General features: G+C 37.1%; 3 protein-coding genes across 10 annotated transcripts in view; 1 reads left to right on the top strand and 2 right to left on the bottom strand.

Annotated features, from left to right (window-relative positions):
* The window catches only part of LOC309478732 (zinc finger MYM-type protein 4), a 33,963-nt gene extending 26,590 nt beyond the window's left edge, over positions 1–7,373 (bottom strand). Inside the window, exons 1-5 of one of the 3 annotated variants that reach the window (XM_082142414.1) lie at positions 6,692–7,373; positions 6,000–6,138; positions 5,410–5,496; positions 1,016–1,064; positions 668–880 (exon numbers count right to left, since the gene is read on the bottom strand). In XM_082142414.1, coding sequence (XP_081998540.1) covers positions 668–880; positions 1,016–1,064; positions 5,410–5,496; positions 6,000–6,138; positions 6,692–6,756 — 553 coding nt within the window. In that variant the 5' untranslated portion in view covers positions 6,757–7,373. Of the gene's footprint in view, positions 1–667; positions 881–1,015; positions 1,065–3,890; positions 4,777–5,409; positions 5,497–5,999; positions 6,139–6,691 lie in introns of those variants that run through there. The other 2 variants (XM_082142415.1, XM_082142416.1) reach the window with 2 other exon arrangements.
* A 2,118-nt stretch (positions 7,374–9,491) lies between these two features.
* rtraf (RNA transcription, translation and transport factor) lies at positions 9,492–13,712 on the top strand. The gene is made up of 8 exons (XM_082142375.1): positions 9,492–9,658; positions 9,830–9,954; positions 10,077–10,176; positions 11,786–11,866; positions 12,344–12,432; positions 12,524–12,592; positions 13,162–13,210; positions 13,300–13,712. Exons 1-8 carry the CDS (start codon positions 9,598–9,600, stop codon positions 13,452–13,454), a joined length of 729 nt encoding a protein of 242 aa, XP_081998501.1. The 5' UTR covers positions 9,492–9,597; the 3' UTR covers positions 13,455–13,712.
* Positions 13,713–13,840: 128 nt separating this feature from the next.
* The window catches only part of nid2a (nidogen 2a (osteonidogen)), a 38,590-nt gene continuing 36,408 nt past the window's right edge, over positions 13,841–16,022 (bottom strand). For 5 of the 6 annotated variants that reach the window (XM_082142275.1, XM_082142273.1, XM_082142276.1 and 2 more), the window contains one exon: positions 13,841–14,328. The gene's annotated coding sequence lies outside the window, so the exon portion shown is untranslated. Of the gene's footprint in view, positions 14,361–16,022 lie in introns of all 6 variants that reach the window. The other variant, XM_082142274.1, reaches the window with a different exon arrangement.

The raw sequence follows: 16,022 nt of genomic DNA, 5'->3' as shown, positions 1-16,022 counted from the left end.
CCTTTTATTAACTTTATTTACTTTCTGTTAACATTGTGGTAGTTACGGTTCGTGAAGTCGTTAAGCTCCTGGAAACCCGCGAGAGCACCACAAGTTTATCCTCCATCATCGCACTCTCCGGGCGTTCAAGCAACTAGCTTTCATCATTAAAACGGAAGGCCCGCGAGGCGCAGCAGGCGAATAAACAGCGCGCAGAACGCTCGCTGGAAACCAGTTTAAAATAGCGCCTCTCACTGCAAAAAACGCGTCAGGTGTGATCGACCCCATTCACTTCACTTTTGCTATTTAATCACAGCGAATGAGACGAGTGCGTGTGTGGTGTTTGTCAACGCGCCTTTGGAGAGAAGTGAAAGTGACAGCTCGGCTAGTATCGATACTTCAGGAAATTAGTATTGGTACCGTTCAGATATTTCAGTATCGATATTTATCGAAATATCGATATTTTTGACAACACTAATTTGGAGTCTTCTAAATGAGCGACCGCATGCTCAAGGTTAGTCATTTGCAAACCTGAACATTTTGGTTATGGGTGAATCATTTGTTTGAACCCAGATTTCATGCCCAAATTTGTGCATATGCATGCTTAGTAAATGAGACCCGATATCACTATTTACTATTTAGCATATGAAATCTTGCTTAGTAAATTATTAAACATTTTCAAACTCACCTGCTTCAGCACCACTAGTTGGCAGTCCATCTTGACTTTCATTTTTATCATTGCTGTTCCCATCCATCTGAGAGAAAGCCTTCTGAGCGAAGCTACTGTCTATTTCCCAATCATCTTCATCTGTTCCAAAGACTGGCAGTCCATCAAGCTCATCCTCCACTGGCAGACCGCTGCTGCTCTCACCCTGATCAGCAGAAGCTTTAATCTCAAGCTCTAAAGGAGATAGAAAAGACAAATAAGGTTTAATATATCAGCATGAGAGACGAAACTAACAAAAAATGACCAATTGCAACAACAAATGAAGTTAAAAGTAAAACTATGGTAAAATTGAGGTGTTTGGTTTTGTACCTGATGACTGGTCCATCTGGCCCAGATCCGCTGGCAGAGTGCTGATTTGCTGGAGTTCAAAAGACAGAAAGAGTGAAACTTTTAGTTTTGGTATCGACATATTGGATAAAGCAAATATAATTTAAGACAGAAAAGGGCAGTTGACATACAACATGAACTTTTTTCATTGTGACTGCAGCATGAAATTGAGATTCTCATGCAGAAAAACGCAGACTCTTTAATTCTCTTACAAGTCAAATTTCTTTACAAAACATTCCATATAGAATAGAAACACCGGCATAATAAAGAGAGGGAAAAAACGTGTCAAGTTTAAAAATCAACAGCAATAATAAAATAATGAAAATTAATTTAATGAATGAAAACAAAAGCAAAATGAAAGTTAATTCAGAAGTTGATTAAGGCTAAATAGGAAATAAATAGAATTAAAAAAAACATACAATGAAATAAAATAAAGACACGTTTGTACAGAATTAAACGTTAATAACATTAAAATGTGAACAAACAGTTTTTGGTTGTTTTATACATTTAACTGTAAAACGCAACACTGCATTTATGTTAAACTTCCATGTATTTCAATAAAAGCATCTAAAATGTGCACAAATAAATAGCAAAACAAAATTAGAGCTGGCAACAAACATGTAAAAAGTGAGTTTGCGAGTTTGGATGAGCGATAGACAGAATCTCCAGCTACCTATTCAGAACGTATGTAGACATGAAAAGTAAAAAAAAAAAAAAAAGATGAATTATAAATGAATGCTTTTCCATCTTTTTTTTCCTCTGGCTAAGAAATTATAGCTTTGTCATCTTCAACGCTTTCCCCCATTTACCTCATAAATTCTGATTAAATTTATGTCCATTTATGTGAGATTTGAGCTGACCCACTGTGGCACTGCAAAAGTACACTACTGTTTAAAAGTTTGGGGTTGGTAAGATAATAAAAAGTGTTTTTGAAGGATTCAAAGAGTAAAATATCAGCACCTGAAAGTAAAATATCCGGTGCCAAATGGTGCCACAATATTCACAAACTTTGACATCTTTATTTTAATAAAGGGTGAAACTTACCCTACTCTGTTATTGAAAGATCCCCAACAAATCGCCAGTTTAAAAATAGATTGTGTCACTCTGCAGGACTTCATAATTAGCGACAATATTGCATAGGTTTTCTTACATTACGCTAGAAATGAATTCAGGGACAATTAAAAACGATTTTTCTGTTAACTTTTGGTCGTACAACAGGAAAATGTCCACAAAATACTTGAAATTACAATTTTGGCAATGTTTACACCTGGTATTAAGACTTGGTCAATTGGACCACAAGTGGACGACGCTAAATAACACAGATAGAAATGGGGTCTAAAACGTTTTGAGCTTGTCTGCTTTCAACCACTTCCAGAGGCAGTCGAAAACACATTCGATCAGATTGCTTTCATACTAGTCAATATTTAGCATAGCAAAGCAGCTGTGTTCAAAATCACCCCTTATACCCGTATTCACAATTCCCTACATTACTCCACTAATATAGTCCACTGGAAGTAGTGAATGAAAACAAGTGAGTGAATTCGGACACTGACTGTGCAGGAAGGGCTGCAGCTTTTGCATAGTTTGTGCTCGCGGTTTAATAATCTTCTGAAACCTAGAAAGCTGACCGCTCCAGTAGTAATGAACTTATACATGTATGATATTACGCCGTAGCCACATTGGACCAGCGGTTTGGAAAATGGATGGATGGATGATTCAGCTACGGACACCATCTTCTGGCGAGACCCTGTGATGTGACCGTCACAGTGCATTATGGGTTTTCTCTTGCCATTGAGAGTACATTGGTTGTACACTCGTTATTGCGGTGCATTGTGGGATTAAATGAGTGCACTCGATATAACGTCCACTATGGTTTCGGACACCACTACGAATGGCTGTACCCTAAAATAGTGGCCTTTTTAATGATATAGGGGGTGATTTCAGACACAGCCTAAGACTATTTAAAAAAGTCCCTATGGGAAAAATGAATGGAAAAAAATACTTCCGGAACCAAGAAGGCCGCTGAAAAAGAGGGTCGGACACTTTTTTCATTTTCAATAATCCATTACACTCCGATGTAAGACACATTTCGCAAGAAAAATCTGTCGCAATTACCATTTCATTAGTATTTTTAAAACTTTTATCCATATGATAGAGACATTAAAATGAACATGCACTGCGTAGTAGGAAGGACCCTTTTGACACTGATATCGATATTTCCTCGATCGTTAATTATAAATACTTTAGCAGATAAATAGTGATTAATTGGAATTATACATACGGTAGCGAATCCGTATAGAAGGAGAGGCAAAAAAAGTTTGGGGGGGGCAAAATTCTTTAATGAGAGGGGCCAGAGCTAAACCAACCAATTACGTATTTCCGGTTCCCTGGCTGAGAATGCGCGTGACGTCATAGAGTGCTGAAAGGCGCAGGTCTGCATCTAGAACACATACACACCTGAAAATAAACTATAATGAACCTTATCGGTGCATATTCACATGTATTTCAATACACGTGTCACCAGCATTGCACTGGGACCCGAGCCACACAAGCTAACGACTTCAGAGAGGTTCGTTGAGAGATGCCTGCTGCTGCAGACCCCCCTGCATGCACTGCATTTTTTCGCCATGTTAATAATGCAACGCAATATATTTAATAACAGCGATCTCATGTGCACACAAGCGCTTATTAATGGTTTACTGTAAAATCTGAGCTTAAAACTATTGATCATCAGCATCGTACTCGCAGACCTACGTTATGCATTCGCATGCGTGCTAGCACGCTACATATGAGAGGGAACAGAGAGGAAATGATGCTTTAAATTGAAAGAGTTGTGAGCGTTTAATTAAATACTTACGAAGAGATAAAGATCAGCGGTCAAACGGGGGCTTTCATGCGTTCTCTTGATGTTTTAAACGTCTTCACTGTAGTATTGTACGTACAAAGCCGTTCGCCAAAGCAACAACGCGATTCGAGCTCCTGCTGCTTCCCAACAAGCTCAATGTGTTCTGCTGCACCCTGGTGTCCGGGAGGGGAAATGCAGGCCCAGACGCGCATAAACTCTTCCAAATGCGAATCATTTATTCATGTGCAATAATAGCAATCATTTAACAATTCCATTTATATTAAATGTATTATTATAAAGGAACTAAGTGTTTTATTTTGTTATAAAGCTGCCATACATTAAGCAATAAAGCAAGTGCACATGGATTTTTGTGTGTGATCCTCAGGATGAGGAAAGGTCTCATGTCCATGATGCCCAAGTTTGCACTAAGCTCCCTGATCATTGCTAAGTTTTGGGAGGGTCCATCACACGTCAAGAAGACAACCCTAACTCCGATTGCATGAAGCCTAACAAGGCTCTCTCGGATGATGCTTGGCTCTCTCTGGCCCTGTCATGCTATTGATAAGAAAGTAAGCAATGGGAATCTTCCAAGACTCGTTGATGCAACAACTATGAAGACCAGCGCTCGTGTTGCCACACCATTTTCTGTCTCACCATCACTGATGTCAACATAGCCATGAATTTGGTCCCCCGCCAAACTCAGTTTGATTATGAATGTACATTTCATCAATGAGCAAACTGTGTCTTTTCCGACTTTCTTCTGCTCAGCAAAATGACATTTTAAAGCTGTGAATGAAGCAACAGTAAATCCAGGATCTGCAGAGATGCTACTGTACCATTTTCATATGGTCTGAGGATGAGGCAAAGCCAAGAGAAACTTCTCTTCTCTCTCACATAGTCAAAGGGCTTTTGAGAATATTAGTGCAGTGTATTGCAAACTTGCGAATTGCTTCATGTTTTCGGAAAACACTGACTTTTTCTTCTTTTGGATTCTCTGAAAGATTTCTCGGGGAACATCATCCAGAATTTCAAGAAGAGAGGCACATTCAGTTGAATTTATACGTTTCTTCTAAAGCACTTTGATTACACCTTTCAATGAAGAAACTCTTGCCTTTGGTCTCCTTGTCTGTTGCCTTTTCAACCTCAGCTTTTGGCAAACTACACATAGCTTGTCCTTTAAGCTTTCCTTTTAAGTGTTTTCGGAAAGATTCTGAAACGTTGTACCAGTGATCACTCAGAGAGCTGCTAGGCATAGTGTAAGAGTGACCTGATGCTGAGTGTGCTAGTTTTCCACTCCGATTTGTGTGGTGAACGCTGCTACCCAAACCAACATCCTCACACACATTCACTGTCAGAGCAATGTCATCATGCATGACGACTTGAGCAACAAAGGCCAGTTCAGATGTGTCATGACATTGCTCTGATTGGCAGCTAGGCTGTTGGCACTACTCCCATTGTCTACATATGCAACATCCTCATTACTATTTACAGCAGAAATAGGGATGCCACTTACGACCTCATTAATACTTACCGAGCGTCTTCTTTTTGGCTTTTGTTCTTCCCCCTTGGAGTAGGAGAAAATGGTAGGCACAGCAGTGTCCTTCAGGCATGTCCTTCCCTAATAAAAATGACAAGAAACATAAAAAATATGACATTATTGCAGTTAATGGCTGTTATTAATAACAGAGATGAACTGTATGTGTTTATGTTTTATTAATCGGTCTATCACTAGTATGAAAGTACAGATTACACATTAAAATTATTATTACTATAAAAAGAATATGTAACTTTTCTCAATAACTGTCACTTCGAATCATGCTGTGTTCTGCGGCCTCACTTGGAGAATAATTTTTCCAACATGAATTTCACAGAGAGAATTTTTGAGCAATTCTCACTCTGTGATAGGTTATATGCATTAAATGCACTGAAATGTAAAAGTTGGCAAAAAAGTGGTCATGTTGCTTGATTGCTAAAATCTAAACTTCACTAGTGTGTCACTAATTTCACCTAATCAAATACTTAGTGATGTAATGTAAATGTATGTATGATGGTCAATACTTCACCAATTTCAACCAATAAGTTGCTTGACTTTTTGTAATGTATGAAACAAGGTTTCTGTACCCTGGCGTCAGTGGTGAAGTGATGACTCTCGAAGTGTTCACTGCACAGACGAGAGTCCTTGCTAGGGGTCCAATTCAGTCGTTTAATTTTGAGCACCCATTGGTCCAGCCTAAAATAGTCGGAATCACCTAGAGGAAAACTTTACACAGACAAATCCTTCACAGGCTACTTTACATGCAAACAATACAACTTTAATTACTACAGTGTCAAAAATGTCATAATAAATATATTTTATCTGAAAGGGTGGTGGACATCACAGTCCTCTTTCTGTTCCGCTGCACTGTCTATTCTTGAGTAACGTTACTTAGGCATATTTCCTACACATATTTTTGAGGACACAAATACTTCCAATAGTGTGTTAGTAACTTAAATGTTACGCTATTTATGAAATGCAGGCGTAACTTTAGGCTAAATTATATGCCAACGTTTCAGACTGTTTTATTCAGTCTATGGTTTCAGCCTACAGCTAATCACAATCTGTCGGATTCTGGAGTGTAGTAAAGTTTTAAATAAATTAATAAATACAATTTATTATAAATAATTTGTATATAATTAGTCAGTCAGTCATATTTATTTATAGAGCACATTTAAAAACAACAGCTGTTGGCCAAAGTGCTGTACAAAGTGTACACACAAGTATCCTAATAAGTAAACAAAACCACAGATAAACAGAATTTTTGAATTTCACTCACCGGAAAAAATGGACCTTAGACTTCTTGGACGATCTGTTAGTACAATTAATCGCAGAGCAAGCCATATTATTTCAAAATGTTTGAAATAATCCCGAGAAAAGTACGAACGGCAGAGATGCCAAGGGCTGAAGTGACGTGACGTCTAACAGACATCAGCGGCAATCCACCTGTCACTCAAGTGGCCCGCCTTATTTATGCAGAACTTTAAGGCTTAATATAATTTAAACGGATGAGTTATACAAAAATTCAGCCTCCTCACAGTCGTCATGAAGGGCAAAATTAGCTATATAGCCCAAAACCACTTTTTGTACCAGGCTGTAAACATATTCTTTTCTGCTGTAAAGTTGGGCATTTTAACATGGGTGGTCAGATGGACTTTCGGAGCCTGCCTCTAGCGGCCAGTCGATGAATTGCAGTTTAAGTCACTTCCGTGTTGGATTCAAGAGAGACCGGAAGGTTGACGCTTGATCAGGATAGAATAAACGATCCCTGCGTCTCAATATCCATACTTTTCATCCTAAGTATGTGAGATTCAAATAAGTGTGTCCCAAAGCATATGTTGATAAAAAGTATGCCAGAAGTCCCCGGATGCTCTACTATATCCGGTGGATTTTCGGAGTGTGGATCCGTGCTCACTGGCTGCAGATTCCACTCCAATTGTTTATGCCTTAACTTCCCTCCGTCTCGTTCACTCGGATGTGCGTCATTGCTTACGTTGCACGAGTGCCCACTACTGGCGGAACTCGTAAATAAGGTTTAAATGGAACGCACAAACACTTGGAATTCACTATTGAGCTGATTTATTATTTAAACCCCTTTTTACCTATCAATTTGTTTTATGCACCGTTCAATGTGCATATGAGCTGTTAAAAAAAAAAAAAAAAAATTACATGAATGAAAAAAAAAAAATCAATAGTATAAACTTTGACTGTGAACATAAGGTAGCTACAAGTATTATGCAATTACATCTCAAAATAATTAATATATTACACACTATGCTGCCGAGCCCCACACATGACATGCAAGAAAAAAGTCAATTGTGTGCACGATTTATTTGTGGGATTGTGGGATATAGAGCTGCTTGAAGTGTAGCCTACATCGGATTAGACTCGCTCCCTCGGTCAAAATCCATATAATTCCCTCACCCAATTCACGAAGTGGAACACACTTCAAAATGACGACGGGAATTCCGCGAGGGGCAGTGCATTTCCCGAGTTCGTGTCTAAAATTGTCATGCCCTTCACTTGCTAACTATCTTCCGTCTCGTTCACTCGGATGTACGTACATTGCACGAGTGCCCACTACTGGCGGAAACTGCATTGGGCTGAATTGGAACGTCCTAAGCCCTTGATCAATTAGAATCAGCTATGGAGTTGATTTTTTTTTATACATTTTTTTTCCCCCTTTAAGAATTTGTTTAATGCAGCATCCAAATGTATATAGGTGTGTTTGGGTTGTTTTAAATTAAAAAGATTATAATTAATATATCACAGAGTTGTTTGTTGTGGTGGTGATTAGACGAGTAGCTGGTGACATCACAATCGTACTGCATTGTGGGACGTATAGGTGCCTGAAGTGTACATATGAAGTAGACTCGCTCCCTCGGTCAAAATCGAGGGAGCGAGGGTCTGTCCATATAAACTTCCCTCGTCCACTTCATGAAGTGGAATGCACTTCAAAATGGCGGCAGGGATTCCCCCGAGGGGAAGTGCTTAGGGAAGTTTGCAAGTGTGTGTCTAAAAGTGGACTGGAACGCAGCCGGTACGGTACGGTACAGAACGGTATGGTATGGTACGGTACGGTTCGGGACGGTAAAGATTCCGAAAGATTCTAATTCTGCAATTGTGAGAAGAAAAAAAGTTAGAATTGCCACATAAAAGTGGTTTTCAAATAAAATTGTGAGTTATAAAGTCATCGCGTGATACAACTAAAGCCGCAGTTGCGTGTTATAAAGTCAGAATTGCGAGATATGAACTCACAATTCTAAGAAATAAAGTCAGAATTATGAGAAAAAAGTCAGAATTGAGAGACAAAATGTTGATTATTTTGTATTATTATTATTTTATCATTGTTGTCACGCAATCACTTTTATGCAATACATAATGAATATCAAATTACAAAATGTGGAGAGGAAATATGGGGAAAAGGTATGAGAAGACAATAATACAATTAATAATTTAAATGTCACGTATACTTAAAGATTTTTTTTTAACCAAATAACTCAACTCAACATTATACTTTATTTATATTAAAAAACGCATAAAGGGATCAGTATTAAATATAAAAATGTGAAAAAATATGAATATGAATATTATGAATTCCTTTTCATTGCATAAAAGTAGACTATCCATATAGAATACTCCCTTTTAATAGTGAATGTTGTCAAACACTGCTGTGTGTTATTTAGCAATAATTAATCTGTGTATGCAGGTACACATTCTCAATTAACACCACAGAACAAACGCTTCTCATTCACTCAGTTATATGCATATTCATTTACATTATGCATTATAGATATTTTTATAAACGAATCACCAGTAGAATATAACCAGTTTAGGAAAGTTTATGCATCTTAATTTAATTGGAATTTAACTGATATCAAAAAATATTTCAGGAGAAATGTGCCGTCAAATTAAGAAGAAGAAGAAGATGATGATGATGATGATGATGACGACGATAAAGATGATGGTGATAAGGATTAAAGATCAAATCTGGTGGTTGTAGGCTACAGAAAATAATAATTAATCAACGTCGCCTCAATACAAACCTTTATTTTGAAAACAGAGAATATGGGTTATTTTACTTCCGGTGTTCCAGTGCCATTTGAAGGCTGTAGCAGGTTGTGCCTTCCTTAGCAAAATCATACATCTGTTAACTTCTTTAAATAGTTTTAACAAGTGAGAGGGATGTTTCGTAGGAAGCTTTCAGCCTTAGAGTATCACAACCCAACTGGATTTGACTGTAAAGGTAGGAATCTGTCAGAAATGAAAGACGTGTTGCCACCTCATGCTCCTAATTCTCCAAGTGAGAATACCAACAGAGTTTAATAAAGAGCATTTATCGTTTACAATTACAACTAGGTTTAGTCTATATGTTAATTGTATTATTAATATTGTGTGTGCTCTTTACTTCACCCAGATGAAACGGAGTTCAGAAATTTCATAGTTTGGCTGGAAGATCAAAAAATCAGACACTACAAAATTGAAGACCGGGGAAATCTCAGGAATATTCCCAGCTCAGACTGGCCTAAATATTTTGAAAAGGTGAAACTAACATCAACAGATTTATTTTCATATGTATGTGTTTAGTGTATATGTATGCCTAAATTAATTTATATCGTTATTATTATGAATATTATGTATTAATTGGTGTTGTATGTTTGTAGTACCTTCAAGATGTGAACTGTCCATTCAGTGTTCAGGAAAGACCAGAGAGCGTTGACTGGCTACTGGGTCTTGCTGTTCGTTTTGAATATGGAGACAATGGTATGATTATTTATTTGAGATTAAAACCAGTGGGTTAGGGTAAGAAAATAAGAGGAATACTTATGCATTATTTACTTTCAAAAAGCAATTTATCCATGTCACAGTGAAGAAGGTATAAACTTATGTTAAAAGCACAATGTGTCAGATTTTTGGATTAAAATATCCAAAAACCACTAGAAAAATGTTCTGTAATTTGTTGATTTGTGTAATATCATTCTCCCAAATGTTTCTAACGATGTTTAAATCCAGAGAAGTCTATTTTAACCAGTGTAGTAGTAGTAGTATATTGTGTAGTAGTAGTATATTGTCCTCGAAAGGAAATTTGTTGTGGACTACATGTTGCTGCATAGACATATAATAGACAGATAAACAAATAGACATATAATAATTATTTAAAAAAAGTAGTGTACAGTGTAATGTTTGATGCGTCACCTGTCAATGATGTCATATCCACAAAACCCTTGATTTCCGTAGAAACCATTGGAACACCAAGACACATTAATATGTGTTTTATTAAACAGGTGAGCAACTGTCTGGATGCATTTATCAATGGAAAACGAACCATTGTTATACAGCTCAACAGAGTTAGTCTTATTGTTTGAGTCTTATGTTTTCTTGATTTACCGCGAGTAACATGTTTGTACCCTAAAAAGTAAATCAGACAACACTATATTGTCAAATGGCTAACATGGCATAATCAGAGAGAGCTTCATTTGTAGTAACAGTAATACAGCATTTCCTTCACCATACAGTGTGTTCAAATGAATTACAAGCCATTTAGCAACACAAGTCATCCAGCTTTTATTAATTGATGTATGATATTCTAATATTGATCTACTTTACTGCAGTGTGCATCAAGTGTCTCATACAGCCACAGAGTGAAATGCGGCATATAAGCAAAATAAAAACGACAAAGTAAAAAGTCCCAGGCTCTCGTCCCGCCCTGCTTCATACCACAGTAATTAATAAAGCTGTAATACATTAACTCATCTATGAACATGATTTCTGTCTGAGTCCAGTCGACATCTGCCGTGATTCCACACTCATTCACTGCGTCATCAAGCTACACCTTTGTTATTGTTTTGTATAAGCGACCTCTAGCGTGAAACTTACACACTGTGCCTTTAATTTGCCAAGTTAGCACAAAATGGGCAATTATTAGGCACTTAACGTCCATGCTTATACACTAGTCAACATTTGAAGTGGATCAAAACCTTTCATCAAAGTTATACATGAATTTTGAACAATTCCCTTTCTTGTCTTAGGACAACTTTGATAAACTTTTTTGATCCACTTCAAATGTTGACTACTGTATATTGGTATATCACTAGTTGTAACATACTATTTTGTCCTTTTATTGGTGAGACTTCCCCGTTGAAAGCTGTTTAGCAATTATGTTCAATCTCAAACCACTAGATGGCAGCATTTGCAAAGTTTTTTTTTAATAAAATGTAAAGCTTGCAGCTGTCCCACACATTCGATTGCACAATCTTGATTCCATTTATGTTTAGAGCAAGATGTTCCCAAAAATGCCATCAAATAATTTTGCCAACTTGAAACCTCTGGTTTCCATCGCACTGACCATTTTATGTTATTTTACATCCCACAGTCGAGAAATATCGCAACTGCAAACCTGCGACAGAGGCCAATGATGCTCAAAAGTCTGCTGACCCATTAATTAATCTGGACAGTGAGTATTCCCTCCCCCAAACGTCTTTCCAGTCTCCAGTCCTGTTGTTATGAGACGGAGGAGGCTGATTAAAGAAACCAACTCAATCGCTAAAGTGGCTTTCCAAGCATGTCTGAACAAACCGATTACACTCCCACCTCTCTCCACAACCCACAATGAGTGGGCTGAACCGAGCCAGTGACCCACAGCTGGAAGAAACATCCAGATGTCAACTGAATAATGACACACCGGGACGACGGGGTTCACTGAATGGAAAATATTGGGCTCTGCTGTTTTAAAAAAAAAAAAATTATTATAGTCTTGGTCTGAGTAGTTTCATTCCACTAATCACAAATCAAGCATTTTTATGGTAACATTGTTTTCAGAGATCATGTTTTCTTGTCATTAGTAATTAAACCAAGTCAAACAAGTTTTGCATTGGGAAAAAAGTTTTAAATTATATGTTGGACTGATATTAAATGTGATTTCTCTCTTTAGTTAATAATCCCGATTTTAAGGCTGGTGTCTCAGCTCTCGCTAATCTTCTCAAAATTCAGCGGCATGATGACTATTTGGTAATGCTTAAAGTAAGTATGGTTCGTTTTGTTGACGGTATGAAACATTTGTTTGAATCCAGTGCAATTAAACTCAAGTTATTCTGTTTGTTTGTCATCACAGGCCATTAGGATCCTGATTCAGGAACGCCTGAACCCTGACGCCATTGCAAAGGCCAGTCAAGCAAAAGAGGTGAGCATTCAATGTTCTTCTGAAATGAAAAAGGCCAGTCGGGAATATTGTTTCATGTTGTTCGAAAGAAATCTCTTATGGTTTCCATGGCTGCATTTATTTGATAAAAAAATACAGTAAAAACTGTTATATTGTGAAATAATTGCAATTTCAAATATATGTGTTTTATTTTAATATATCTTAAAGTGTAATTTATTCCTGTGATGCAAAGCTGACTTTTCAGCATCATTACTCCAGTCTTCAGTGTCACATGATCCTTCAGAAATCATTCTAATATGCTGATTTGATGTTCAAGAAACATTTCTTATTATTTTCAATTTTGAAAACAGTTGTGCTGCTTAATATTTTTGTGGAAACTGATACATTTTATTTGATAGGATTCTTTGATAAATTGAAAGTTCAAAAGAACAATTTATTTAAAAAGGAAATCTTTTGTATCATTATAAATCTTTACTCTCACTTTTGAGCTATTTAATGCATCCTTGCTGAATAAAAGTAATAATTTCTTTAAAAAAATCTTAATGAAAGGTTGTTTGTTTCAAAACATTTGCGTATTTGTTCTTTCGTAGGGTTTACCAGTCGCTCTTGACAAGCATCTTTTAGGATTTGATACCGGAGGTAGGTTTGCATGCACATTCTGTTTGCAATTTCATATGCTGTTGACTTTCGGAGGAATTGTAAACACGAAGAATGTTTCATCGTTCCAGATGCGTCTCTGAACGAAGCGGCCAGAATTCTTCGCTTGCTTCACATCGAGGAGCTCAGAGATTTACAAACAAAGATCAACGAGGCTATCGTGGCAGTTCAGGCCATCATCGCTGACCCCAAGACAGACCACCGCCTCGGAAAGGTGGGCAGATAAAAACGTCCTGCCAGGACCTTGCTGCAGAGACCTTCTTCACGAGACAAGCTTTGTTTTCATTAACCACACCACAGATATTTTGTTTGAATTCAAGGCATTTTTGTGGGAATGCCAAACTGGATTTTTTTATTTTTATTATGCATTTGTTTTCCCCTGTAAAAAAAAAAAAAAATGCACTTATGAAATTTTACATAGGCTACAATAAAAAGCTGGACTCTTTTTTTTGTTGCATAATAAACCTTAATGCAACGCAGCAAAGTTTTATGGCCAGACTCTGTTTGTTTTACCCCTGGAGAAAGAAATTCAACTTTATACCTCCAACTGTGCATATACTGTATTCAAGAAAATAATCACTGCAGAGCCAAAAAATAATGCAAGCAGGCATATTAAAGTTGTCAGTCACATTTTATTGTTATAAATATCACATCTTACAAAAGATAAAAAGGATTAAAAAATTAAGATTGGTAAAAGACAACTTTGGTTGTTCAAAGGAATTATATTTTTTTTACTTTTCCCCCAAAAATACTGTTTTAGTGTTTTTATTAACATACAAATTACTCAACTAAACTCTGAGGGTATTTTTTATTATTATTATTTGTTAGGGTTTTTTTTATAACAAAAAGTCACATACAAAAATACAGTAGAATGAAATGAGGTATAAAACAAATTTACAAAAATATTTTGAGAAAATATTCACGCTTTCATGTTTGTAAATTTGCACTTTGGCATTGACGGTGACGTTTGTCGAGACTTGCGGGTTCCGCGATCCGCTCTCTCCTGGTCCACGACTCCGCCGCGATTCCCACAGCACCAGCTCTCCAAACGCTCGCCCAAAATAGCACCATGTAACGCTGGCTCTGTTATTAATGTCTCCCTATAACACAAAATGGGACGCTTGTCGGAAACCTTTAACAGAAAGCCAAGTTTGGACAAATGTGAAAACATTTCATTGTCTAGCAGGGGAAATTGCCTGCTTTCATATGCTAGTACAGATATACAAACTCTTACTCTGATCTTGTTTGAGTGTTTTCTGGTCTTTAAAGAACTGAAATGCTTTGAAGTACCGTTGCAGTACCGCTGCAACACCAGTGTTTCATCGCCTCTGTCAAAACTACAGTGATTTGGAGGCAGGTGCCTTGTACTTTTCTCTTAAGTGCCTGTAGTTGACAGCTCATGTCTGAAAAATGTTATCCTGTTATGTGCTTGAAAAGAGGTCACCCACATTTTGCTACATGGTAAACGTGCACTTTTAGGTTATTAAACTACACTAGCAGAAGCCCATTTACAGAGTGCATTACTGTATATTAGTGCTGTCAAATCGATTAATTGCATCTAACTTAAAAGTCTGTGTTCATATAATATATGTATATATTATTATATATATATATATATATATATATACACAGTTGTAATCAAAATTATTCAACCCCCATTTCAAATCAGGTTTATTAGCAAAATGTACAGACTTTCAGCTATTTGCAATGAACAAATCAAACAAAAGTAAGTGAAATGGCTCAACACAACAAATGTGTCAAGTGGTTTCCCCAAATTTGACAGAAAAAGCAACTTTTAATGACTTATGTAGTCTCAAAATTATTCAACCCCCTGAATAGAATCCCTCACAACAACACAAATCTGCAAAACAGGTGTTGTCTCAAGCTCACCTGATGCAACTAATCAAGGGCTTCATTAGTTGCACCAGGTGTGCTTGAGCTAGAACACATGAAATATCTGAACTGGCTAAGTTTGTCGAGTGTCACGTTTGACTGCATGTTAGAAATATATGGGAAGTTCGGATCATTTTACTGACTCTCTTGTTCGATATCGTTCATCAAAATGAACGAATCTTTTTTCGAGTCATTTTGTTCATTTAAGGGGCTTTAAATGTTATACTTTTAACAGGCAAATTCCCCGAACACATCCACGTACGCAATCTTGATCATATTCTGAATTAAGAAATCATTATAATGCAGTCAAAAATAATTTACAGGGAACATAAATAATGACTTTAATTTCCGAGTCTTTCGTTCATTTGTCACGTGACAAACGCAATGAACGGATCGTTCATGAAAGACTCATCACTAATGGCAAAAGAATGGTCCAAAAAGTTAAGAGAAGATATAATTGCTCTTCACAAACAAGGAACAAGATACAAAAAGATAACAAAGGCACTAGATGTTCCTAGAGACACCGTTGGAAGCATAGTTCACAAGTTTAAAGTTAAAGGAACAGTGAGTACACTACCTGGATAGGGCAGAAAAAGGAAGCTATCAACAGCTGCAACCAGATTTCTGAGAAGGCAGGTTCAGAAAAACCCTCGAGTGACTGCAAAAGACCTGCAGCAAGACTTGGTGGCAACAGGCACTAAGGTTACTAAAGCATGCGTTTTCCATGCCAGAACTCCAAGACGTACACCACTATTGACCCAAAAGCACAAGAAAAAGCTCAAAATCATAAATAAGGCACAGAAGTTTTGGGATTCTGTTCTGTGGAGCGATGAAACAAAACTGGAGCTTTAAGGCCCTATGTATCAGCGGTATGTCTGGAGGAAGAAGAATGAAGCATATG

The sequence above is a fragment of the Leuciscus leuciscus genome, assembly GCF_965113295.1.
Source record: "Leuciscus leuciscus genome assembly, chromosome: 17".
NCBI lineage: Eukaryota > Metazoa > Chordata > Actinopteri > Cypriniformes > Leuciscidae > Leuciscus > Leuciscus leuciscus.
Note: the sequence above shows the minus strand (reverse complement) of the source record. Positions and strands in the feature narration are given on the sequence as shown.